The 27,681-nt window shown below is 34.7% G+C and overlaps 1 protein-coding gene across 1 annotated transcript in view; it reads right to left on the bottom strand.

The window, feature by feature from the left end:
* LOC123712138 (cyclin-dependent kinase inhibitor 1-like) overlaps positions 1-17,416 on the bottom strand; it is a 32,358-nt gene extending 14,942 nt beyond the window's left edge. Inside the window, exons 1-2 of the mRNA XM_045665109.1 lie at positions 17,342-17,416; positions 15,610-16,045 (exon numbers count right to left, since the gene is read on the bottom strand). Coding sequence (XP_045521065.1) covers positions 15,610-16,033 — 424 coding nt within the window. The 5' untranslated portion in view covers positions 16,034-16,045; positions 17,342-17,416. The remainder of the gene's footprint in view (positions 1-15,609; positions 16,046-17,341) is intronic.
* Between the last annotated feature and the right edge of the window lie 10,265 nt (positions 17,417-27,681).

The raw sequence follows: 27,681 nt of genomic DNA, 5'->3' as shown, positions 1-27,681 counted from the left end.
AAACAAGCGACCAGGCTACCCAGTATGGAAAAAAATATTAAGAGTAAAGTGTAAGAAGTGCCCAAATAAAACAAAATAAATACAAATAATATTGAAAAGAGAGTCACCGAACTTAATCTAAAATAATAAAAAAGTAAAGAAAATAATCCTTCCATTATTTTGAATATGTATGCAGTGAAACAATGTATTTCTTTTATTATAATTCCGGCTGCTAACACATTCGGCGAAGAATTCGAAATTCAAAATTCAAAAAAAATCGAAACAGGAAACTCATGTTTGACTATCATAAAGTAAATGATCATTGTTTATGACCCGTGCGGTAGGTCGGTAAGCACGTGCGAAGCGGGGCATCAAAGAAATTGTATTATTTTGAAAAACTATTGTTTGTATTAACTCCTGACACCTCTATTGCATTAATTATGCCACGGATCAAAATTGACCAAAAACATTAGTTTCATAAACAATAGGGAATAATCCCAGATATATAGATAGAAATTAAGGTATATTAATTGATAGCTACTACAAAATTAATCGATTGTTTTATCAAACAGTAGGGGCGCTATCGTAATTGCCTTTTTATTGAATTGAACGAGCCCAATAATCGTACAGAGATAATTGGGTTTTTCAATTAAACAATTGACACAAATAAATTATAACCATCGAAGTCACCGCGCCCTAAACCATTACAAACTCAATTAAATCCCATTAACATAATCCTAGATTCTTTTCACTATTCTAAAACTTGTCACCACTTTTGTGCCTTGAGAAAGGGCAACTTAGGGTAACAATAGCCATTGAGATGACCCTCGACCGGTATTTGTGTATTTTAAGCAATAAACAGCGCTTTTTATTGCATTGTCAGATTTTGCATTTAAATAAAGAATTGTCCGTTGCGAGCTCGTGCATTGCAGCGTGCAGGTCTGTGCATTAGATGCGTCTATGGAAATCCGTTTGGCGCGGGAAGAGTGACGTTTGAAAGATGTTATGAATGAAATCTTTCCAGCCAGTTATATAAAAAACTTTGTAGACCATAGATTACAAGTCTTTAGATTACAAATACTGTGATTGGCGCCAAATTATTAGGTCGTAGGTCGTCGTAGCTTATTTCTTAAAGACACTAAAACCGAAACTCTAAGTAATGAAATTATATTTATTTATTTATACGCCTTTTTCCCGAGGGGCTAGGCAGAGACCTCGGATCTCTTGCTATGGCCCTGCTATCCCTCTCTCGCTTCAGTCACTTTCAAGATTTACCAAGCATGCTCGTCGGTTATGGGTCTTGTACCTTCTCCAGTACCTCCTGGATTTGGTTTCGGTATAACAAGGCTAAACCCGACTTCACCATCCACGGTTGCCTTGTCCTACTTGTTAACCGCTAAAATTGTGTATCAAATAAAACAATGATAGAACTATTCCGTTGTTGCCTCATAAATTATTCTTTTATTAAAAGCTATTTGATGAAACGATTTGTAAGGCTAGTCAACCAATTTGATTCGCGGCCTATTTTTATTGATTCGTGAATTAGAACGTGCCTATACGCTGGGAACGTGTATTTAGAACAAAATAAATTCCGATTCACGCCTAATCTTTCCAATAGAACAAAATAAGGCATTTGTTACGTTGTATGGAAAGGAATACATTATGTGTTAAATGTTAGAATATAAGACGAAGGCTGTTTTTATATTCTGTGGCATTAGCGTAAACGTGAATATTTTTAATAATGCACCTACCTACACGCACACAACAAACAATAACAACAATTTTCAATCCTTTTTGATGCGTACGCATCCTATCTGTCGCGTTCACTCGTATAGCGCTATCCCACTCGCACGGTCATTGACCGTACATCTTCAACAAGATTGCATCTAGTGGCCAAGCAGCTTCCTCTAAACACTTTCTGACCAATTAAAAGATAATGTCGACGAAAATCTGGCGTTCCAAATTTAAATTAAAGATTTATTTTTAATAGGCGCAAAGTTTGATTGGCTCTGACCCAATTTTCACAGATAAGACAAAGACTATAGAATTTTGTTGTTGCCTATTTAACAAATGCATTGCATTCTGTGACGTACTATTCCAATTTGATCAATATTAAAACCACTTCCACTTAAGACGTGACTCGTAGTTTATTTAAAACGGTGCACCAATAAAACGAGTACAACATGGCCGCGGTGAAAAAAAGCAAAACAATTTTTTGTGCTCCAAAAACTTTACGAGCACACCAATAGTAAACGACAAGGATAGATGACCTCTCTTTCTTACTTAAGGATAATGTTCGAAAATCAAATCCTTTCTCATGTACGGCTTCCAGGAACAAAATTTAAATGAAACGTATTTAATTTGATTGATACACAGAATAGCTTATGAATTAATTAAATTACAACTATTTTCAATTTTGGAATGTTAAAGAAAAATAAATTACGTTATTAGGAGATGTCAATTTCCCCCCGTTGTACGGCTCAATATTTTACTTTGATATTTATAATTTAATATAGTAGACCGTGGCTCTTGGGTGTTACAGTGCTTTTGTATTTTGTGACCAATATTTGTAAACGTCAAATGTTAATAAACTGCATATGATCATAAGCTGTTTAAGGGTTTGATTATTGGTGCCTGAAGGTACCACAGAACACATTAAATTGCATATAAGGTCAAAGAGTTTAAAAAAATACGTTTTTTATAGCTTATACATAACATTATGTATCCATATAAATTGATTGTGCCAAGCAATCACACAGGCTGCCTAATACTTTTTGAGGAAATTAAATCCGTTTAAAAAAAACAGTGGCGTACAACCTTCACAGGTCTGGCTGGGGCTTAGATATCTAATAGATAGAAAGAATAGTTTTCTTTCATCGTTCGAACCTTCGGCCTCATAGATAATTTTACGCACTCTTTATCATTAGATTTAGAAAAAAAAAGTCTCGTTATCAGTCCCTTGAAATATCGGTTAGTGGGGCAAAAACGAAGGGCGTAGTGTAAAAACGATAGCCTACAACCCTTGGGTTTTCAATTTTTTTACTAATGGCAATATTTTATCGAAAATCATGACACTTGACCTAACGGTAACGTTTGTTGACAGATTGAATTAGATCCTTAATTACATTTTTCAGTAGTCTGTCATCTCTTTCTGTCAAATTGTGTTAACGCTGTGATAAAAAGAGACTTACTATGAAAAAAAAACGTAATTCTTATCATTGTTCTCTCGATGTTTTATCAAAGAAATTGAATGTATTGTAAACCTTTTCTTTTATTAATAGTTTTATACGTCCCTAGTTCAATATGGGGCAAATATAAAGACTAAACAAAAATCTTGAGTTAGAAAGAAGAGTGTCTTCCAGATTCAATTGAATTATAGTTCTTTGCAGTTATGCTAGGGACAAAATGACCGGTTATTATAATAATTGGTAGCTTACGTTGAAGAAAGATTTCTAACAACCGGTTCGGGCATTTTTCTTGGCGCTTCTAATACCAACTTAAAACTAATTGTAGTCTTTGATTATTCGAAATTTATATTTTTATACTTCCGATTCCACAGATAATAAATGAAATTTTTCGGTCTAAAATTGAATATTTTTTTAAACATAGTTCTGAAGTAAACAACGGATAATTCGAAATTTAAATTTTTACACTTGCGATTCAATTTTATAAATGGAATGTTTACGTCTCAAATTTAATAATTATTTAAATATTGTTGTTAAGCAAACAAAAAATTATTAGAAATTTTAATTTTTATACTTACTCGATTCGAGTTTATAAATGGAAAGTTTACGTCTCAAATTGAATATTTTTCTTGAAAATCGTGAGGGTTTTTACTAAAAAAATGTTACATAATATCTAAAATCATCAGAACTTGAATAGATTCTATAAAAACTAGTTATTCGTAGACAAGATAGAATTAATCTTCTATAATCTATCATTCCTAGTGACATGTTTTTTTGTTATTGTTTTTACTGAACATTATAAGAATAGATATATGCAGGTGTTCGGAGGTCTACATCCAACCAATTGTTATTTGTATGAATCGTTTTAGCAAATCTATTACAATTTGTTTTTGAGGCACAGGCTTTGATTATCAAAGATTTTACAACAAATTCTAGGCGATATTATAAGAGTTGGCCTCAATTTTATAAATGGTCGTAAATCATTGCCAGCTACATAAATTACAGTAAAATATTTACCTTACAGAAATAAATAGCTTACACAATATCGTTAATGTAGGCGTCCATTAGATAAATTGCAACACTAAATTAATTCATTAATTGCAAAACCAGTTAACAATTCAGAAATGTAAATGTACCGCGATTTATTGACACGCATTAGCGTAGACTATATTTAAATATAGAACTTCATCTGTTCAGTTTTCGCTCTATTCTGTATATTTGAATATCGAATTCTGCACATCTGTCAACATTAGCATTTTCTCTCTTGGCAACGTTCGAAATGAGAATTTCAGAAATTCAAATTGCTCAATGGAAATCGCTCATTGTGCGAAATTCGTAGATCAATGAACTTTGCGGTACGCTTTTCTTGGCCTTATGATGTTTTATCTCATTCGCAGGTAAGAAAGTTGAAAGGGACGACGCATTGTTTGTAAACTAAGTAGCGATTTTGGCCGAGGTGAACTTTATTAAGACAACATTTACAGTTGTAGTATGAACAAAATGTATCTATCGTGTATATTCTCCTAAAGTATTGGTCCAGTTGACCTTAGGAGCTGCGCTATCAAACAGTTAACGGAGGCTGTTATTATTGTAATTTTTAATCTCACTAGAATTATTTAAAGTGATACCCGGTCATTAATTATATGAAATTAGTGCTTTGTTTTGAAAATTGCCAGGTTCAAAAACCTCGCGTTTCGCGGATTAAACTAAATTGCTATTCAGTTTCCGGTGCTCTGGCGCATTTTAATACGCCACAGTCACATTGACAACACGGTTATATAAAACACTGTATAAATAAGATTTAACAAGTAGAAAAATAGGTTAGACTTCTGTGTGAAAGTTGTCAATGGATCTAAGAGGTGATGGTTACTTCACTAAGTATTCCAAGAGCAATTGATGAATATATATCAGTGCACAACCGGAACTAAACGCAGGAACTTAATGTCGAGAGACGAAAAAACATTTTTTATAGTATTTTTGTTCCCATATTGTTTCGAGGGTTGAACTGCGTTCAATAACATGGCGCAAGGTCATCGACACCAAGACAGGCCCAGGACATTGTGTTAACCTAACACAATGTTTTCATTGTTCGGGGTGATTTCGGTTCAATTATCTGGTCAAATTTTAACTTTTGTCTAAAAATGGCATGAGATGAAACTAATAAAAACTGAATAAGAAAAAAAAGTAGAAAGTAGAGACAGGTAGCCTTAGGGGGCCGTTCATGTATTACGCAAGCAGATTCACTGCAATCGGGGGGGGATTCCTCCTCTTGTCAGCAAAGTAAACAAAGCTCTTAAAATACTTGTACTTAAACGTATTCATTTTTGTAGGAATTTTCGAAAATGCATTTCCTTTTCAAGCATAGACAATTTGTGGGTAATATGTGTAATAAAGTACATAGTTATTGTTGACGTAATCACCAAATACGTAATAATTGAGGGGCCCTTATCGCTACAAGCAATGTCTTAACTATAGGAAATAAATGTTCAGGCTAGAAAAATACTGGCCACTCAAATCAGCCGCAGTTTAAATAACCTTTAACATTATTAAGAAAGTTATCTCGTTGTGGTTGACCTCAAGTATGCCTTTTATACCGTAATCAAGGTTGCAGCCTTTGCCACGTAACTGTACCGAGGTACCTATAATCACCCTTGGACGCCTTTACCGCGAAACTGCAGTAGTGAGTAGTCTCATAGCTAAGATAAATCACTGTATCAATAATTTATAGCAGGTTAAATCAAGTAATAATCTAATAATACAGTTTTAAACGTTTCTTTTCGCACGTATACGTACAGGTCTATACGTACGCGGAATTACGCAAGATTAATCAATCAAGGGACGGGATGTTTATGTTGTAACCCACGAGTGCCTCAAAAACGGTTTGGCGTAGACACCGGGTTAACGATCATTATTGAACCCGCGAAAAGGTACCATGTACACCGTTACATAATATATATTTGTACATACATATAATATACAAGAAGAAATATATGATCATTATTAAGCTAAGATAAGCCCTGTCTCCACCCTGTTATTTTTTGCCGTCATCATCATTTTTTTCCAGCTATCCTTTCAATCTCGTCCGTACTGTATACCTACTTATTGTAAGATAAGGATCAATGTTCGCCAAGGTTAAACGTCAAATCCTTAAGATGCCACAAATAATAGAACTGAGTAATAATCTGTAACAAAGGCGTGAGACGTCTAATCTATGACCCGTTTACAAAGGGTCAGTTGTACCCATAATCAATATTCATACGAGTTCACACACAATTAGTTTGACACAATTGCATTTGAAATTCAGATTGTAATACTATATCTTTAATTCCTCGAAATATTAATACAATATTTTTATTGTCGCGGCTGGACTGAAGGGGCTTCGGTGAATATTTAAAGTATTCGTTATCAATCAAACCCTTTACGTTTACTCTTTCCTTAGCACTTCTATAAAAGTTCCTTATGAACTGTGTTTGACCAATTCATTAACGGCAGGGATGTGTTTTTAGTTAATTGTAACCACGTTTTATGATGGAAAAGGTATGTACTGTTTTATTTTCATTTCCCCAATATAACTGAGTAAAAATAAACATACGTGTGAAACTTGAAAGGGCCATTCCGATAATTACGATATTAACATTTCTATTCAATATTAACATAAATTTTAATTCATTTGGGACACATCAAGATGGGACATTTAGTGACAGTTGAATTGTTGCGAAGAATGGATGGATAGAATCAAAGTTCACACGTGTTCTATCCAGTTGGTGTCAACAATAGGGGCTGAAGTGACCCGAAGATTAGAAAGGGTTAAGTCTGGAGTGCCTAATGTTACATTATTACATATTAAATTGCTGAGAAGAACACAGTGTCTAACAATTTCGCATTACATTCAGTTACGTTACGCATAACAGTAAATCGTTGAGCGTAAAGATACCGTAAAGCGTTGACATTTTTTTTGCCTCTCAAGTTTTAGGCAACATTCTCCGCTATATATATATCGTATCAAGATTTTTCTAACGCTAAATTTATATTTTTTGTATACCTTTAGATTAAGTTAGGTTACTATTTTCAATTTTGTTTTTGCACTTTACCCGTAATATTTATTTTTTAGATTTTTCCTTACAGTAGTAGCCTGGAATAGATCGCTTATATCTTTTATGTTATTTGTTTTTCTTTTATAAAACGAAGTATGAGCAAATAAATAAATCGGTCGGGGATTATCGCAGTTATCCCTCAATATTTCTTGATATATCCTATTAATTCCTGATCTTGCTTTAAATGAAATCATTTTTTTTAACAATTTCTGTAGAAAAATTAGAAACGTTTATATGTAAATAAATCAGTTCCCAAAGGGTCATTTCACGTTAAAATTGATTCAAATGCTACAATGGAATAAAAGAATCGAATATACATATAGAGGACTAATCCAACCGCGTTGAAGATCACTCAAGTGGAGATATCAGAATAAATAATGTGTTTCTGTACGGTGATTTATATTTTTTGTATTGAAATCAAGTGATACATCTTTCACGCCCTTCAAGTGACAACGTCGATTTATTTGCATAATGATAGTATTTGAATGATGAATGTATTAAATTATTTGAGTATTAGACGTTAGTCTTAAGTGCAGTGGTAAGTGAAAAAATAAAACACAAGAACAGAGTATCTTCCCCTTAACATAGTGTTATTGGACAATTATCATAAATATTTGAGTAAAAAAGGTCAGTTTTAAATAACTTATTAGTCTTAAGTTAGATCGTAATGTTTTATGATGTGTCAGTAGACAATTTATTATAAAAAAATGCCGGAATCAGTAGAAAACGTTTCTTTAATGTAACATACGAAATCAAATCTACTAGTCAGTCCCATGTTACGTAAATTTAAATTTAGAAGATATTCGTTCGTTGCAAAAGCTACATAACAAATAAGAGTGTGATATTGAATGACATGAAAATGTTTCTTTAATCATAAACATGCGACAACAATTATAACTCTAGTAAACGGAAACTGTCCTTGTTACGTAAATTCAAATTTAGATCTCAATTTTAAATTTAGGACGTGAAGTATTTTGTAAGTTCTTAAAAGTTATATCAGTGTATTTGTTCAACGCAAGGTAATAAAACAGGATACCACTGACCACGGGGCAGATGTAATTTCATATGTCTAGATTGCAATAATACAACCACAAACGTACAGTGATACGAACGATTCGCGGTTACTTAACGGAAATAAGATCGTGATTCTAATTACATGTATTAATTACAATTCAGACTTAATTGCAATATTTGTATCGATTATGAGTTTTTATAACAAATTTGTGCGCGAATATCTCGTTCTAGCCGAAAAGTGAAACCATGGGAAAGTGTTGGGTCAGGACGAGGGAAGTTTACAATACATTATCACACATTCTGGGCCACTTAGGATTCTTTGGGGTAATTATGGTTCCCACGTCGTCGGTGTGACTTCCGATACACCCGCATACATCAGGGTGTAAACTGTCAACTATGGTCAGCAAATATAGATTATAAACGGGTAAGAAAAACCAATAGACTATGGATATTTTGACCGTTATTTTAACTTTAACCCGCACAGCTGTGCATCGGACGCACTAAGCGGAACAATACCGTTTTTATTCTAATTTTTATTATATATTTTGGTACTGGCAATTTATTTGACAGTTAAATAACATAAAACAGCGTCCCAATATTGAAACTGACGTCTCATTTAAAACAATAAAGCTTAAATTGAAAATAATGCAATCTGATTGATGGGTTTTGTTAAAACGCGGATTGTTTGAGTGTGAAGCTTTTTTTTTTGACAAAAGCTTAGGTCACGTTCGCACGTTGGAGTATTATTTATTGATCCGATTATTCCCTTTTATTTTAAGAGAGTTGAGGGAGGGATATCCTGTATAAGGGTACAATTATTTATCGGCTCATAAGTTACCAACTTTATAGCAGGAAGACATGTATAGAAAAAACTATACTTTAGCACAGAAAACTTAACGGAAAACGATAATTAGGACATATTTTGTATTGTTTTTATTATGTAATTTTGTTTTTTCTTAAATGTAATTCTAATTTTTGTTTCGGGTGTAATTATTTTCATGTGTACAGTCGATTTAGGGTTTATTTAGGAGAGGATTGTGTTTTTTTATATAAAAAAAGAACTTAAGACAAGAAACTATGTTCCAGGAAACTGATCGAAAATGAAACATTTTTAAACAAGGAAGTATGAGCGCCGATGATCCATGCTTCCCACACGTGCATGGGAATACAGTTTAACAAGGGTGATACCAATTATCTGCCTGGTCACCGATTGGTATTTGGAGGGTTATTGATATCGCTATGAGAAAATTACTTTTGGAGGTAACGGTTAAAAACAGTTACGCGTTATTATTTTAGCAATTGTGTTTTTTAGAAAGGTGTGTCGACCTCAATCGAAAGTTTGTTGCCTACTCTATAATAACGATGCTTTTTTGTTCGAGATTGCGATCGTAATAAATATCGTAATCGCTAGCAGAGTACCTGTGCTGTTCAAGTAGATATTTCTGATCTTTTATATCTGCTCTGGATATCCATAGCATCACACTTTGAAATATATTTTCTTGTACCAATGTTTTAATGCCGAGCGTTGGCAAGCATGGAAGAATTAAAATCAATAAATATTTAAAAAAAAATGTATACAATACTGTCTAATACTGATATAAAAGCGAGGTTTACAAGTGCTTAAAAACAATTATATGCCTTTTAAAAGTTTCATTTGTGTAGAGCTTGAACCAAAGACTGATTTTATTATTATCCTGGTGCCAGCATCCAGAAGCGAATGCTAAACCGTAGACCACAAGCGCACCATCGATCCCGACTCACCTGTTTTCTACACGTGGACGACGAAGCATGTAACGCAGTGGCGATGAGAACTTGGAGAAGCTGATCGTGGTAACATAGAAGGCGTAGCCACTCATATAACAGATGGACCGATAAAACTATACACTGTTATAACAGAGGCTGCACAGAAACCAGTGGAAACAGGTCCTTGCTGACCACGACGCTTAGACATGAGCTACCGACTGAAGAGATTTTTCGCAAGAGATTTGGTAGATCGTATTGTTCTACTTTTTCAGTTAACCAAATAGAAGAACTTCTGCTTCATTAATGGAAAGTTACGACGGCCTTTCACTTTCGGGGACTTTACGCTCCAAGGGTAGCGGGTTCCCAGACGGAATCACAGTCCGGAACAGGTATTAGCTGTTTTGCGTAATTAACTTATACATAAAGGGACAAGATGCCATAACGATATTGTAATTTTGAATGAGACTGAATGAGACAAAACGTGACTAAGAGGAAATTATACAAATTATGTGTTGTTTTTGTTTTTTTTTATTACAATTCAAATGTGCGATTTTTAATAAACTCGACTATTTTTAGAATCGTAGTACCTAGTCTCGATAATTTAAATTCTATTTTGGTACCTTGGGGAGTGTCCAAGTATTACGTCACGCAAATTTTGGAAATTCTTTGTTTACGCGTACCTGACAATTGTTTTTTTTTTTAATTCTTTCTATCGACTGCAGTAAATCACTTAAAAAACGGAAGGACTTCATTGCCTTTTTTATTTAATTGTTAATAAATAATCATAATATACGTATAGAATTAATAAATCACAGATTTTGATAAAACTCTGGTTACTTAAAAGCTTGTCCCTTTAGCTTTGATCCACTAACGAAGGTTTATAATACTCGAAACTGAGGACTAGAACATCTACTAAGACAGTTGTGTAAGATTTTTTATCATTCAAATAACTGCGCGTGCGCGGGACTTTCTAACATACTTATTTAGAAAGTATTGCTATATAAAAGGTAAGATACACAAATGGACACCAAATACTAGTTTGGAAAAATCTTGTGCATTTTTTAATTTTGTGGTCTTAAAAGCCTGTTAAAGGGAGATCCTTTGAACATTAAATTTCTAATGTAATTTTAACGACATTTGCTAATCGGTAACTGGCAACACAATTCTCACGACAAAGTGCTCACCTGCGGAACCCTAAGGAAGCAGTGTAATATGGTTCAGTGCTTATTAACTGCCATATGTAATATCGGGATAAAACACTGCAGCTACTTTTTCTTTACCTAATATAAAAATATACCTTATAAATAATACGTAAAATATCCATCTTTATTAAACGAAATATTTCGATGTAACATCACGTTGCAAAGTGTCAAGTAACTGTATTCAAAAATAGAACGCAATTGCACAATTTTAAATTTAGAACGTTAGCCAAAGTTATCGTAACTCATTTGTTGCGTGAATGAAATCGATATGCAGACATGATAAATTCCCTTAGGAACGATTGTATGGAATGAGGTGATATGAGACGCATACAAAATGCTTGGTGTATAGCCATTAATATAATAGTTTTAATAGAATGTTATTTTAAAGAACAGTTTGTGGACAGTAGGTACGTACGGTAATAATTCACATACCTGAACTGTCGACTAGTCAATAGTCTTGCACAATTCAAAAATAGAACGTTGGCTAATTCAAAAATGGAACGCCATGACTGATGTGTGTTGAAATCGATCTTTGGACAGATGATGGCATCCCCACGGTCACTCGATGCGGAATGTAGGGTGCTATAAATATTATGCTAAAAGCACGCGGGGGTAGCAGATGCCGCCGCGACCGTTATTCCCCTATCTGATACAATTTTCAAATATCGAACACGTGTGTTGACATTTTTTCAAATCACCCACATCGATTTTTCGCGATCTTGTTTGTCGAGTGTCTAGACTTGTTACTTTCCGAAAGTATGTTTGGAAAAGGAATTGGGGTTAGTAATTCCCCCTATACGCGCTTTTATATAATACGATTTCCGTCCCCCATATAATGCGTTCTCAAGTTATATTGCTGTAGTGTGAAATTTCGTATGATTTGTCAAATTCGTGATGCGTATCTTTCGACTTGTCTCAATTGTGTTCTTATACAATTAAGCTAACTAATAAATAAATTTATTAAACACGTGTCCGCATTTTTTAAATTGTCCAAAAAACTGTTTTTCGAGAATGCTCCAAGAACGCGTTAGTAAGTAATGTTTTTTAAAATACTGATGTCACAGGCATTTTATAAATGATTTTTCATTTTATAAATAGACAAAGTGATAATCAACGTACACAATATCTTATAACAATAGAAAAATCATTATTAAAAAAAATATTATTTATGAATCCTAAAAAGTGCAGCTGAAATGTCTAATATATTACAAACGAAGGGTAAAATGTAACAGGAAGCTATAAGTTGGGGAAAGTGACAGTTAAAAAATCAATATAGCCGTTGACAGAGGGTGAAATGACAGGGACGCACGCGTCGAAATCACCGCATTTCTTAAATACAATTACGACAATACGATTCCTTTAATATTTAAATGGCACGTGTCTTGCAAATTACTATCCGCTGTTAATGCGGTTAATTTATCGAGTTATTATAACAATGTTAAGGAATAGGTTTTATACTGTCTATATATGTTCGAATAATTTAAATTTCGAATCAATGCAAGACCGTGCTGGCACAGACTCTATAAAGATAGTATTGGAAAACGTTCGATATTTAATTTTTTTTTATATTATGGCAATAGTTTTGACTTTATGCCAGTTTCAAGTAAAGATATTTAAAGTTTATGATTTTCTTAAACACAATTATTTTAATTCATAAATTTAACGTGTCTTGCCCAATACTATTCGTTTTTAATTTTTAGAGTTCTTATTATTATTTAAAGCTTTTGATGTTGTCAATGTTCAAGTATTTTAATTTCGAATCAATAGACCCGTGGTGGCATCGACTATAAAATTGCCTTGAAAAACCTCTGATAATTAAAATTTGTAGGCGCGTACATACGTAATAATACTAGTGAAAGCGATAGATATAGAAATCAATAAAACCGTTGATAAATCCGCGAGGGTGACTTACAATGTGCACGCGTCGCATTGTACGCGAATTACCAATAGCAGTGCAATATTATTTTCTCTTTTATATGGGGAAGCGTAATTTAATGTAGCGAGGAACCAGTATGAAATTACGAATATAGTAGAAAATCGCAAAGTTGTTTACGTAAGACAGATTACCGAATCCCTTTCACTGATTTTTGTTCTTGTACTCATGTCTAACGGTAGCTAATGAACGGTTAAAAATATCAAAATTTCCGTCGCGTTTACCCACGCTACGTTACAATTATAGAAACTTGACCGTTTGTTACAATTTCATAGAAACTTAGAAACCCCGCAGTTTCGTCCACTTATGAGAGTTCAATGACATCGGAAAGGTGTAATTACGGAATATTAGGGGCTTGTAAGAAACTGGGTGACATGTTTCTTTACTGCCCCCTGCTAAGCACGGTCAGTTTCAAAGTGTTTTTCAATTTGAAATTTATGCAGGTTTGATTCGAAATTTAAAATTACGAAAACGAGCACAGACTTTTCTTAGTAGTCTTCTACGTTGAGTGTTCTTGGCTTAAAAAGCAAAGGGATGCCATAGATTATTAAATTGTAGAATGCAGTTAGAAGATTACTTTTATAGAAAGATTCTCCTTTTTTTAAATCACATAGTAGTAATAAAAAATACATAATTAAAAATTAATAAAATGTCTATATAATACATGCATGCATTCAATCAATGAAAGTGATCAAAGGCCGCCATTTTGATTTGACGTAAGCTTTACCTAAGTGTGACAGATAACGTCATTTAATTCGTACGGAATTGAAAATTTACGCAAATGTTTACATAGTATTTATTATCGTCTTACAACATGTGTACTCTAAAATAGGACAAGTGTGGGAGGTACCAAGTGTGTACGTACATCAAAACAAATGAATTGGGTCAATTCATAATTTAACGGACGATTCCTTTTAAATAGTACATAGATTAACATATCTGAAGAGCGATGACTAATATATATCTAAATTACGGCCCAATTAACTTAATTTTTTTAGCTTCCGATGTGTTCTGTGAACTTCAGAATCTTATTACAATTATATACTAATAACCTAGTTTAAGTAATGAGTTTAGTACTACTATTATGTCGTATTTTGTACCGGGCATTCACAAAAGGTCTACTAAACAACCACAAAACGCTTCAGCTATACAATACGTTACAACTTTAAGAGCAGTCAGCAAAAAATTTAATTCATTTGTTTCGCCATTAAGGGTTGACACCATAAAAACAATCTAATAAGCAGTTAAACACGTCCCTTACTTCCGTATTAAGAACTTTTGAATCTTAATTTTTAATTACGGAGGTGAAAATTGATAGGTAAAAAGTTGGCGAGGGTTATTATTGTGTTAGCGTCTCGGGTTTTATGTATTCCGATGGATCTCAGTGTCATATGATAGGTCATTGTGCCACCTATGTGCTTGGATCGTTTGGCACACGTTTGTAGCACAGATTAAATAAATACATATAAAAATGTAGACATTTAACGTCTGGATGTTAAGTATTAGATTTTTAATTTCTGGATATAAAAAGACAAGCTAATACTGTTACTAACTAAACGACGTTACTAACTTAAAACTAATAAAGTTCGATTTTTAAAATTAGGCGCCAAATGGCTTCGGTTATTTTTTTTTTGTTTATGTTCTATAGTCAATAATAGAACAAGTATCTGTCACAAAATAACACTATATATCATACTAATATACGAAAGAAATTTGAGATATTGTCAAGTAAAGCCTTGTCCTAGTAACACAGTACTGTTTATTTTTGTATTTAAATAACTTTACGAGGCGCGACTAACTAAACACAAAACATATTTTCATTTTCGATGCTCTATTGTTTAGTTACAATGTTCGTTATATTATCCTAGTAATGTATTACATTCATACAAACAATAGCTACATACATACTATTCTTACGACGCCATTCAGTCTAGCTAAAATTTTAATGCCTACACACGAATCATTTGAATTGTTATAGGATTCAATTTTATGTTTAAAAACATTTAAACTTAAGGCTGTTTGTATGCTTTGGTATAAAGTTGAAAGATTTTTAAAAGATTGACGTGTTACCAGCATAAAAAAATGATTTATTAACAAAGACACGCGTGCTGAGTGCATTGTATGTGTCAATCACACGGTCACCTTTACTTTGTAAATAAATTGTGTTGCTATGTGCAATCATCGTACGTTGAAATAAAGATTTAGTACAATATTATATATTTTGCATACATTACATTTTAGTAAAAATATTTCCTTCTTTTACAAATAGGTAAATTAGTTTTTTTTTCTCTATTATAATGAAATAAGAATAATAATAGCTTTCACATAACAAAAGTCGTCGCCTTATCATCACTGAATGTAAACAATACAGTAATGATAACATTCGTATCGCCAATACAAATGCAGCACAGACGTATCGGTAATATTGTTTACAATGTTATTAACATAATACAACTAACCTGTCATTCTCCTCTGTGGTTTTTGTGTTTTATTGTTGTTTGGGCTGGAGACTTTGGCTTCTTTTACTGGTTTCGTCGCCTGTTGCGTTATGGTGATAGGTGACCGGCGTAGAGCAGCAGGAATTGTAGCCGCAGGGACAAGCTGCCAGGCGAATCTCTGGTCGCCTGCTAAAGGTTTCTCATTCGCGAAATCGAAACCCCAACGCTGACTATCTAAATCCAATTGCCGAGCCAGCTCCCTCTCAACGAAACGTCTGTTTTCCTCTTTATCTGTGCATCCGAATAGATTTCTTCGCACCGTATCTATCGTAGTTTCTCCCTGCACTCGAAGTGACCTAGTGTTCAACATAGTGGCTTGTAGGCCGGGAGCCCTTACACTCAACGCAGACATCTTCTTGTCAAACACTCTGATACAGGATCGCATCGACGTAGTGACCTAACAAACAATAACTGTTTAGTTTTTATCCCTAAAGTTTCATCACGCACCGATTAGAATACTAATTTACTTCTAGTTTGTAAACAAATCGTACGACGCGACGACGCGCTGCGATAGCACAACCACACGCACGAAATCTCAAATTCAGACTGTGCCGTGTGTGCGTTTGCGCCTGCGTACCGCGTTGAATGCGTTGCGCAGTGGAATGTGTCTGTGTGCGTCAGGCTAAGCGATCGCGTGCTCGGTCAACGCGTCGCTTTTAGTTTGCCTGCTCGACGCAGTGTGGCGCTGCCAGTGTTTTAAATTCAGCAGAAAAACTTAACCGTAATCATAAACCAAGAATAGGAAATAAAAAGTACACCTTTTAAAGCAAGTTGCATTAATGTATAATACATAAGGATGATAACAAAGATCTGTCTTTGAGCACGTCGTTTACATTCCTGTTTATATTCCTGTAATCCTAATACAAAAATATAAATTTATACAAGGCTTCATGTTAATTTACTGTAGTTACAACGAAAATAGATTTTGATGAGTTTTTAATTTAAAAGCAATAACTCAATATCCCTCCTAGAACTACATATATATTACTTACCAATCTTCGATAGTATTTAATGTTGTTCTTAAACGTATTATTATAAATTATACTATGTATAATTTTAAAATCTATATAACTTAGATAAGCGCCATCTCCTGATTTTTAATAACATTAACATTGCTACGAAAAAACTGCTATGAATCATGTCTAGCCAATTATACTATACTAAAAATATTATATAGAGGATTAAGCGAAATAGATTTCCCTTTATTTGGGATATAAAAAAATGGCAACACCACAGCTCTCTTGTTTACGAAAAGCGAAGACGTGTCTAGTTACGAGTTATACGCGTGATTCCTACTTTAAAACTTCTTATCTAATGGAATATAGCTCTCTTTATCGCATACCTACATAATTGCGCTAAGCAGAAAGAGATAGATGCTCGTGCACGCTGCACAGAACAGCCGCCATTTTGCCAAGCCGAGACCCGAGTCGATGTATTTTATTGAATTAGATAATACATTTAAAAGGGTTTCTCTATACTACAGAATTATTCGCATTTGTAATTAAAAATTTCAATGTTGTTTAATTATGCACTTGAGTTTGATTTCATATTAGAATCTTCCATAACTTGCCCTTGTACCATCTACATAAAACTTCGATAAAAAAATTGTACTAGAATGCGTGATCAGGAATTTTGTCAAAAAATGTCACAAACGCCCGGAATTTTTCTTGGTATAGACACATAAATGACTTACCTTATACTTTTAATTTGAAATTTTACTGAAAATCACGAATTTACCGTCGGGGTTCACTGCACTGTCGTACTAATTTTCAAGATGTGAGAGTGACGCGATGGCGCGAGCGCGGGATCGGCAACCATTGGTTCAAAATGGCGGTCATTCGCGTGATTGGCTGGTGGATTTTGGGCGCGAAATTTCGGTTGGTCGAGGCGCCGGATGGCGGGAAATAATCGCGACTTTCCGGCAGGCTTATGAGTTTTGTTGAGGAAAATTATGTTTCGCGGGCATCGCTTCCGTGTTTTCATTCGTATAAGAATCTTACTCGAGAAATTTGCGAACTGAAATGCCGTAATGGTGACCCGTACGACGTTTAAAGGGATGGAAACGGCGCTTTTCAGTGTAAGAAATAAATGCAATTTATCAAGAATATACCCTTCTTTTATTTATATTGAATTAATTGTATTTTTTATAATAATATTCTATTCTGTATCTTACTTTGTAAATATGTTACTCATTATTATAAAATAATTGGAAACCAATTCAAGTAATAAAACTGTATTATTTGTAAGTTTAAGTGATTTGTTACACCTAAATCGGGCAGAGCGAATGAATTTGATTTCGTTAAAGTGTCTGTAATAAAATTTTATATATTACTTTTCTGTTAAAACATTTAATATTGTATACTTATTCAAATTTTTAGTAATTAGAGAGATACTTGGATGAATAAAATTTAGATATATGAGCTTTTTATAATACTTGCATTTATTGTATATCATTTTTCAAATTCAGTCATTAGTAAGAGCTTTGATTTAGATTAAGTATTTTTCAACTTATGTAACAGTCATATACGTCCTTAGGTTAATAATTATAATAGCCTTTATTGTATACATAAAAATGTGACAAACTATAAACACTAATAATTAATAGGAGCCGTGTTGGCCTAGGGGCTTCAGCGTGCGACTTTCACCCCAGTGATCGTAAGTTCGATCCCCGGCTGTGCACCAATTGACTGTCTTTCTATGTGCGTATTTAACATTAGCTCGAACGGTGAAGGAAAACTTCGTGAGGAAACCGGCTTGCCTTAGACCCAAAAAATTGACGGCGTGTGTCAGGCACAGAAGGCTGATCACCTACTTGCCTATTCGATTAAAAATGATCATGACACAGATACAGAAATCTTAGGCCCAGAACTTTGAAGCGTACAGAAGGTTGTAGCGCCATTAATTTATTTTTTATTTTGATTAATCGGCAATCCGGTTAATTTCTCTTTTACAGCTTTTGGCCATAGGCCTCCTCTAAGAGCTTCCACACTTCTCGGTGTCTAGCTTTACGTAGACACATTGAGCCAGCTACTCCACTTATAACATTCTCCCATCTTTTTATTTGTCTTCCTCGTTTTATTTTGACATCGCGAGGAAGCCATTCGCTTTTTTCGTCCATTTATCTTTACTCTTCTGTCATGACGTGTTCTCTCCATTTCCATTTCAATCTTTTACTAAAGTTTGTTATGTCTTTTATTTCATCTAGTTTTACAATATCTTTCAATTTCGGACCTAGAACATTAGTTTCGATATTATTTTGACATACTCTTGTTCTTCTTTCTCATAAGTTTGTTTTCTTGTTTATCAGTGACCAGGTTTGACATGCGTTTATCAGGCAAGGTAAATATTAAATTTGGTTTACATTTTCCGCCTTGTCTACGGCGGCTCATTCTGGTGAGCCTATATATTTACTGTTTAAAAAATAAAAGGTAAAATCTGATGTTAATACATAGTTTAGTAGCTTTAAATGATTTAAATGATTTGACAATTTTAAAAATTCACTTTCCTTAATCTTGAAAAATGTTCTTTAATGAGCAGTGTTGAGTGTTCAGTGTGTGAGCTTAATCTCTGTGATCGTAGGTTCGAACCCAGGCTGTGTACCACCCATTCTGTATATGTGCTCATTAATCGCGGCATGTTTAGACTCAAAAGGCCATCGGCCAGGCACAAAATGCTGACGCGTAGGATAAAATTATCGCGAAACATACAATTATCTGTAATGTGAATAAGAACTAAAACTGCATATCAACTTACTATAAACATTTTTTTGCACCTGCAGAGAAAGTATTAAACAAAACCATCTGCGTGCAACGGAAACTGATTTTGTCCCGACCGCATTTCTACCACAGATATCCGTTAGAAATAGGTCAATAAGTCACAGACTAGCAACGAACGAAATTCGTTTTTTCGTTCTGCAGTGCGCTGTTGTATACAAATATGAATGTCTGTCTTTTAATATATTATCATCATCAGACGTCGATGCAGAATACAAAATTCCACCCGTATCACGTACGTCGTTCCACAAGTGAGCGTTTTCACCAGCACTATGTGGAACCGGGCAGTTTGTATTTCCCAAATACTGAGTATTGGTACTGAAGTATTTCCGAACCAATTTGACTTATTTCTTCAAGAAAATAGCGTACCAATTCTTAAAAGGCCGGCGATGCACTCGCGAGCCCTCCTGCAATGTAGTTTATAAACGGTGGTATTACTTAACATCAGGTGAGCTTCCTGATAAGATGATTTTTTTAATACTTTTTCGTACAAGCAATACATATTTATCAGCGCAACAACAGCCGATCTTGGGCTTCAGATTTCCGTTTCTATCTCGTGAACGTCGTCTCTTATTTGGCGAGTGGATGATCTGCTTCTTAGTTATACACTCACATGCTCACATATAATTGTGCACGGCCGTGATTCATAAACCCTCAGGGTTGAGGTGGACGCCACGCCAAGCTAAAAGAAGACATGACCCAAAAATATCAATCACTGAAGAATTAACTAGTTTATATAAAGACATGTGTTTGGTGCCATGCTGATGGGATTTTATACGAACTTTGGCAGGTGCTACTTAATATACTACACACATGTACTTCTATTTGTCTATTAATGTACTCACTTATGTTTTAACTTTACATTCGAATTTCAAATCGGAACAGGCAATTAAAATCTGAACAACAACCGTTACAGTTTTTATACTTCCTACCCTGAATGATTGATCTGAAACACATTTCCATCCTCTTACAAAAAGTAACACCTGGCACAACCTAACTGTAAAGTTTATTTATTTATTCACTAACTTTACAGTAAGCTAATTAAAAAAAAATACCGAAGAAATAGAGGATTATGAAACTTTTTTTTTTTTTAAAGGAAATGCTGGCTGGTTATGCAGAAGTATTCTTTTTTATATTTTTTAAGTATAAATTGATTGTTTTGGATTACTTTTCTTAAAGTACTAATTCTAAATTCAAAGAGGTTACATTCGAAATATGAAATAGATTTTGTCGATGAGACATCGACCATATCTAATATATTTTACATTCTGTATAAACCTATGTTATTACCTATGTTATTTTCTTATCATTATTATTTTAATTTAATAGGAGCCAAAACAAATTTAATACGATGCTCACCTGAGGTTAACCAGTGATACCATGGACACTCACAATGCCAAAAGGCTCGCAAGTGCTTTGCCGGCTTTTCAAGAATTGGTACGCTCTTGACTTGGAAGACCCTAAGTCGAATTGTTTCGAAAATACTTCAGTAGGCAGCTGGTTCCACATAGCGGTGGTGCGCGGCAAAAACTGCATTAGAAAACGCTCAGTTGTGGAACCATAGAGGTCGAGGTGATACGGATAATATTTTGTTTTCTGCCTTGACGTCCAATAATGAAACTCAGCTGCAAACTCAGGCAGGACCGAACAACTCCTTTGAACACTCTCTAAACATGGTAAATGCCGTAGAAGATGGAGAGAGACCGATAATAGAATCGCTCTTCCTTGAATACGGTCAAGCGAAAAGAGCTGGTACTGGGGAGGTCCCGCCCAGAGGTGAGAACAGTATTCTATGTGGGGCCGAATTTGCGCTTTATAGGCACAGGCCAAGCGGTGGCCTGAATTGAAGTAACGTCTCGCCTTGCTGAGCACACCAAGGTTTTTGAGGCTAATTTAGCCTTCCTTTCCTAATAACCGCGAAACTGGTTTAGTAGTTTTTGGTTTAATCTTCAGTTAATTTATATTAAACAATATAATACAATACAATATTAATTAAGAATCGTAACAGGTAATATATTAAAATATTAATAATTGAATTAAAATCCTTCAACAATACAGTTATCAATGTACTAACGGAAATACAAACGGCGCATGCGCAAAATTTAGGCCAATTCGCAGTTCAACGACTGCACTTGATATAATCCTAATTAATATATATATTTATTTTGATGAATTCTAATAATGTGGGTTCTGTTAACTATGATTATTGAAGTGGCATTTTTAAAAGGGCCAAAAATCCAAGACTAAGGATTTAGATAGATTTTTGATTGGTGTATACTAAAATATATGAACATAGATATATGTTTGCCACCTCCCTCGGACAAGCAAATAAGCTGGGACGGCCGCAGAGCCGGCTGATAAACGGCATAAGACGGCTCAAATATAAGAGTCTTTCCTCCGAACTCGATTTTGTTTCCTTTGGAGTAGATACTCTTGGGCCGTGGGGTTCAAGTGCAAAGCGCTACTTAAAGATTTAAGTTGGTGGCTGGAAGATAGTATCAGTGACCCCAGAGCTGTTGCTTTCCTCGCTCAACGAATAAGTATCGCAATACAGCGAGGAAATGCTGCCAGCGTTAAAGGTACACTGCCACAGGTATCAAACTTTTTAAATATTTTTTAATTTTCTGTTTATTAATTTTATTATGACTATGATTGTTATGTTTAGATTTTGTTTATTTAAAACTATCTGAACATAATATATTTATATATCTGTAAAATCCATTGCCAGTAATACGTGTTGAAATATATAACTTTCGGATCGGTCAAGACTTGATGACCATTTTTAGAATATAGCATATTTAACCATCATATTCATTGATTTTTTTTTTATATAACAAGTGGCTGACCTGATGTTAAGTGATACCACCCATAGACACTCACATAGCCAGAGAGAACGCGAGTTGCCATTTAATAATTTGTAGGCTCTTCTCTTGAAGGACCCAAGTCGAATTAGAAAATGCTTCAGTGGGCAGCTGGTTCCACATAGTGGTGGTGCGCCGGAAAATCTGCCGTAAGAAATGATCAGTTGTGTAGGCGATGGTATTTTGTATTCTGCCTTGACGTCCGATGATGAAACTAAGCAGGTATTAATCGAAAAAACTCCTCTGAACACTTTCTTATCTGAATCGTAAAACATAGAATAAAATGAAAATTGACCACTTTTATATATTTTTAACCGACTTTTAAACTCCAAAGAGAAGGTTCACCATATATTGGATAAAAACGAAGTATTAATAATAATAAAAATTAGTTGCAAGAATATGGTAATAAAATATTTTGGTGGTACACAGTCTAAGCTTCGCATTTTCTGCCACACAAATGCGTGCATATTTGTCTTAAAGGGTAAAATTTTACATATTACATATATGTCATATACATACAGTATATGTGAATTCTTATATAATTTTATCACAATATTAAAATATTTGATTACGTTATAAAATTCATTATAATTATGTTTCACCTAAATTGTTATTGAAAGTAATCTGTATAAAACAAGTAAGTCTAGGTCTTAATTTCGTCGGAGATTGTTTTTAATATAAATGTCGCAGTAAAGTAGTTAAATCAGAGAGTTAATTGAATATCTAGACAGTTAAATTAATGTCGATATGAAATCAAGTCGCTAGCATTTTGATTCAAATAAAGCAGCGTTAAAAACGTTTAACTATCCGTCTGACCGAAAGCTAGCGTGTTGATTAACAATGTAAAACAAATGGTAAAAGAAGATTCCGCCATGATTATTTTATTTGTTATTCTTATTTCGGTGTGATCGTGAAGAACGAAGAGCTTGGAAATTCCGTGTTTTGCTTTATTGTAAATGGTTAGATTAGTCATGTTGCCTAGGAACGATTAAGAAACTCGTTAAACGTTTCGTTCACTCACTTGTCTGACGGAACTTGACGCGACTTGACTGAATATCGATTTGCAATTAACGGTCCAGAGATTCAATTAACTCTCGGATTTAACTACTTTACTGCGACTTAAATACTATGTGTATTCGTGTAATAATGATAATTATGACTTAACTATGCTCAGTTATAAGACAAAGCTTACTTTTTCTTTAAAAAAAATTTCAAACGTGCCCCATGTACCACAGAATAATTGTTATCTAGTCATCCACAACACAGGGCCTCCTGAGTGTTTACCGGGTGCATATTGGCTATGCTAGGAAGGGTGGAGGCCTGGAGTGCAATGGTCTCTTTCTGTGAGCATGTAATGCTGCAGAAGCTGCTGCTGAGGGTGAGGTCTGGGGTTAACCGTAGACTGGTCGGTGATATAATGGTCTCAAGTGGTCCGGAACCGCAGGTGATGATTGAGCACTATGTCGGATATAAGCTTTTGGTTAGAATGTCTGGCGATCCCCGAAGGCCTATCTGAAGCGTGTGAACGGCAGAGGTGGTTTTAGTGGGGGGGCCTCGCTACTCCTCTGAATAGCAGAGGGCTTCGAGTGTAGACCCAGCCAAGGCAAGCCGGTTTCCTCACAATGTTTTCCTTCACCGTTCGAGGTAATGTTAAATGCGCACATAGAAAGAAAGTCCATTGGTGCACAGCCGGGAATCGAAATTACTCAGTGTTGAGAACGGCACGCTAAAGTAAAAAGTTACCAATAAAAATAACGATAACATGCCCCTTCAGAATACTGCATTTACGTGGTTTACATTCTGCAGTGACAATTCTTGTGAGAGGCTGGTGCCTATAGGACTATAGTAGTCCTGTCTTCCCTGCCTTCCATCCGACTAAATGTTTTTTATATTTATTTATTTATTGAAGTACTCTCTCTCTCTTCTGTTAATGATATAACCCTTAGATTGGGGGGAGAGGGCGTCCACTGTGAGTCTCCATCGCGTTCGATCTTGAGCCTCGTATTTCACCTCGCTCCAAGTCTTTCCCGCTCTCTCTGCCTCCTTTGCAACTGTACGACGCTAGGGACAGCCATATTTTCACTTTCCTTGCGGGTTCAAGAGCTTCCTTAGAGTGGTGTATACCACATCATGCATATACTGCGGTATATATTATACGCTATCTATTCTAAAAAACCGCCGTCATAAACATCTCAGGGGTATATACAAAACGTTTGAGAATCAATCAGGTCACGCATTCGATGTATAATCGGGACTATCCTTGTTCTAATCGATTCACATCCTTAGATCGACCGAGGCTAACGACCGTGAAATCGAGTACGCTTATGCCTAATCGAAATTTCGGTCAAATGTTGAATGTCATTGAATCGAATAATTCATATTGTCGGGTTAACAATATTACTAGCGGAGTAAATGGTTTGTAATGTGAGGTATATTATATAAACTATAAATACTAAAAAATAAAACATTTTATTGTAAATATCTGAACTGAAAAATCGGTCCAGCCGGTGGGAAAAAAAGTGCGTGAGTATTAAGTACTTCTGACATGTGAAGTAAGTTCTTTAGCAAACTTATTTTTAACATTAGTTCATATTTATACAAATCTAAAACTTAAGATTTTCGAGACTTAGAGAAAGGGTAAAAGGAAGATAAGTATGTTAGGAATTAAATTGTCGTTAAAAGTGTCGAAAATTAATACAAATTATAAATTTATTTCTTCGATGTTAACATTATTAGACATATTTCTATCGGTATTGTTGTGACTGAAGCATTATGATAAGTAAAATATGCAATATAAGCTTGCGTTTCAACATTATCTAAATATCTTGTAAAAGTAGCGTCACCCTTTCTCACTCTCTCTCAATCAGTCTCAATCGCTCTCTCCCTTTTCTACGACAAAAACGCTGCACATCTTCGTTGCGCTAATATTATTATTATTGCGTTCCATCTGTAAGAATTTTATCCTCTTGCGCCTAAAGAAGTTTCACTTTAAATAGATCGGCAACTCACTTGCGAGACCCTGGCAATGTGAGTGTATCACTGCAGCCTGTCCGTTGGCCCGCTTATTATATAAAAGAAAATCAGGAGTGAAATTACAAACACACAGAAGATTTAAATTCATTATTACATAAAACCTAGTCAGTCTTAATCTGGTTTTTGTCTAATTCTGTCAAATTCTTTTTACGATTCAACGAAAAGGGATAGATATATTGATTTCTTTTGTTTATTTTATTTTAGTTCCTAATCTCCCCGACGCTTGTGGGTGCTTAATCATATGATTTTGATACGTGACTTATTTTTTTCTTATGGAAATTCGCGTACCACCAATAATATTTCTAAAAATTATTAAGATAAGAAATTGGATTCGGGAAGACTTTGCTATAGACATTTCCATGAATACCGCTGTCACAAGAGTACGCTCTTAAGAGACTTCATCAAAGGTCACCATTACTATGTGGAACCAGCTGCCCCTGAAATATTTCCGAAACCATTCAACTTAAGGTCCTTCAAGAAATGAGTGTACTTACCAATTTTTAATACGCCGGCAACGCAATTGCGATCATTCTGGAAATGTGAGTGTCGGCGGTGGTATCACTGAACATCAGGTGAGCCTGGCCGATTGCCTCCTGTTACATTAAAAAAACAGTTTAGCATCCTTACGATGACTTCCGTTTGCCAAGAACGCGTTTAAAAAATTGTGTTAATTTTGACTGGAATGACATGGTAATATTACTAACTATGATAAAAAGAATTGGTTGTACGAGAGCGCATTCAGAAACGACACATATTTCTTATTACAAGTGCCATATAACGCTTTGTTGCTTAAATAACGTCAATATTTGTAAGTATATACCAAGTACTAATTAGGGTCGTTACAAAGTAAAAAATAAGTGGCTTGTAAAGGTGCCCCCAGGAATCGATTTGACCCGCATACCTCGAAGTGCACTCAAATGCATAACAAATCAAGAATAATTTGAATCTGGATATTATATAGGTTTATTTACTTCGTATTTCTATATCTAAAACAAAAGGAAGGGATGAATAGAAGAAATTGAAGCGATACCAGGAAGCGAATGGAAAAGAAAACTATGGACAGGGATACTTGGAAAAGGCTGGAGGAGGCCCCTACCCGTGAAGGCGTTTCGACTTTACTAAAGGAAGCTAAGGAAGCGAACATATCTATGCTGGATGCTGGTGTAATGATTAGAAATTACACCGGCTTGTATTGTTACACCGATAACATGAAAGATATACACGCTCGTACCATGTGACTCATCACAATCTAAGGTATTTAATAATTTATTGACCTGATTAGGAATGGAATACACTGAAAAGGAAATCAAATGGATTTCAAGGGCGAAGTTTAACGAGGTAATGTGAATTGCAGCGTATCGCGTGTGACAGGTGCCAATCTTGGACGTGCGCAAGCGCAGCGCAGAATGACACACAGGATCGTTTTAAATAAAAAATATTACTGATACAACTGAATTTTTTTTTTTATTATATTCTATTTTTATGGATTAGAAAACTATGATATGAATATAATATTTTCTTTACATTGACATCGACAAACGTTCGATCGATTTACCTGTTATTAAAATAGTGTTAAAAAATATATGACGAAATGGAGACTAGATTCGATTACAACAATTTATAATTCCTGAACAAATCCTTGCTGTTCCTTGTTTTGGAGGCCACATTATAGGTCACAAAGCCAGCGGTATGAGGGAAAACAATTGACCTTAATTAACACGATTTTACAAAATCTTAAAAAGAAATTACAATTCATTTGACTTTAATATCCACAAGTAGTCACCAAGTATCTCTCAACGTCGATAATATAAAAAACTATTTGCTGCCGCGAACTTAGTTTCGCCTTAATTTGTTTTTTTAGTCAACCTTTTTAGTAGCTACATACTAACATATGGAATATTTTGCTATGATACCCCATGGGGACTGTTCGGTTTTCCGGCATAAAAACCTAAGCTCTAAATTTTTCTTCTCCGGTAAATCCTTTCTTAGAGTTTAGGGGAGAGAAAAATCCTTGAATAGATCCAGACGTCTTCAATTTGCGCTTACCAATATAAATCGAAAATTTTAAAAATATGTCATTGTGGTTGCCATCTATGAATATGCATTCAACTTATTTATATGTAACTCCCCCCGTGTGCGATGTTTAACCGATATATTAACGCGTCACAGATTCCTGGGCAGCGGGCAGTGATTGCGTGAGGATGGAGACGATTAGGACCCTCGATCCCCTTTGCCTTAAATGTCATGCACTGATTTAACTATACGTTTGCTCTTTTCGTTTAATGAAGTCAGTAGAGCGTGACCGGCAGTACTCAGGTTTTAAAAAATAACTTGGGTTGATTTGCCGATGTTTTTTTGGGGACAGG

This window comes from Pieris brassicae, chromosome 7 (genome assembly GCF_905147105.1).
Source record: "Pieris brassicae chromosome 7, ilPieBrab1.1, whole genome shotgun sequence".
Lineage (NCBI taxonomy): Eukaryota > Metazoa > Arthropoda > Insecta > Lepidoptera > Pieridae > Pieris > Pieris brassicae.
Note: the sequence above shows the minus strand (reverse complement) of the source record. Positions and strands in the feature narration are given on the sequence as shown.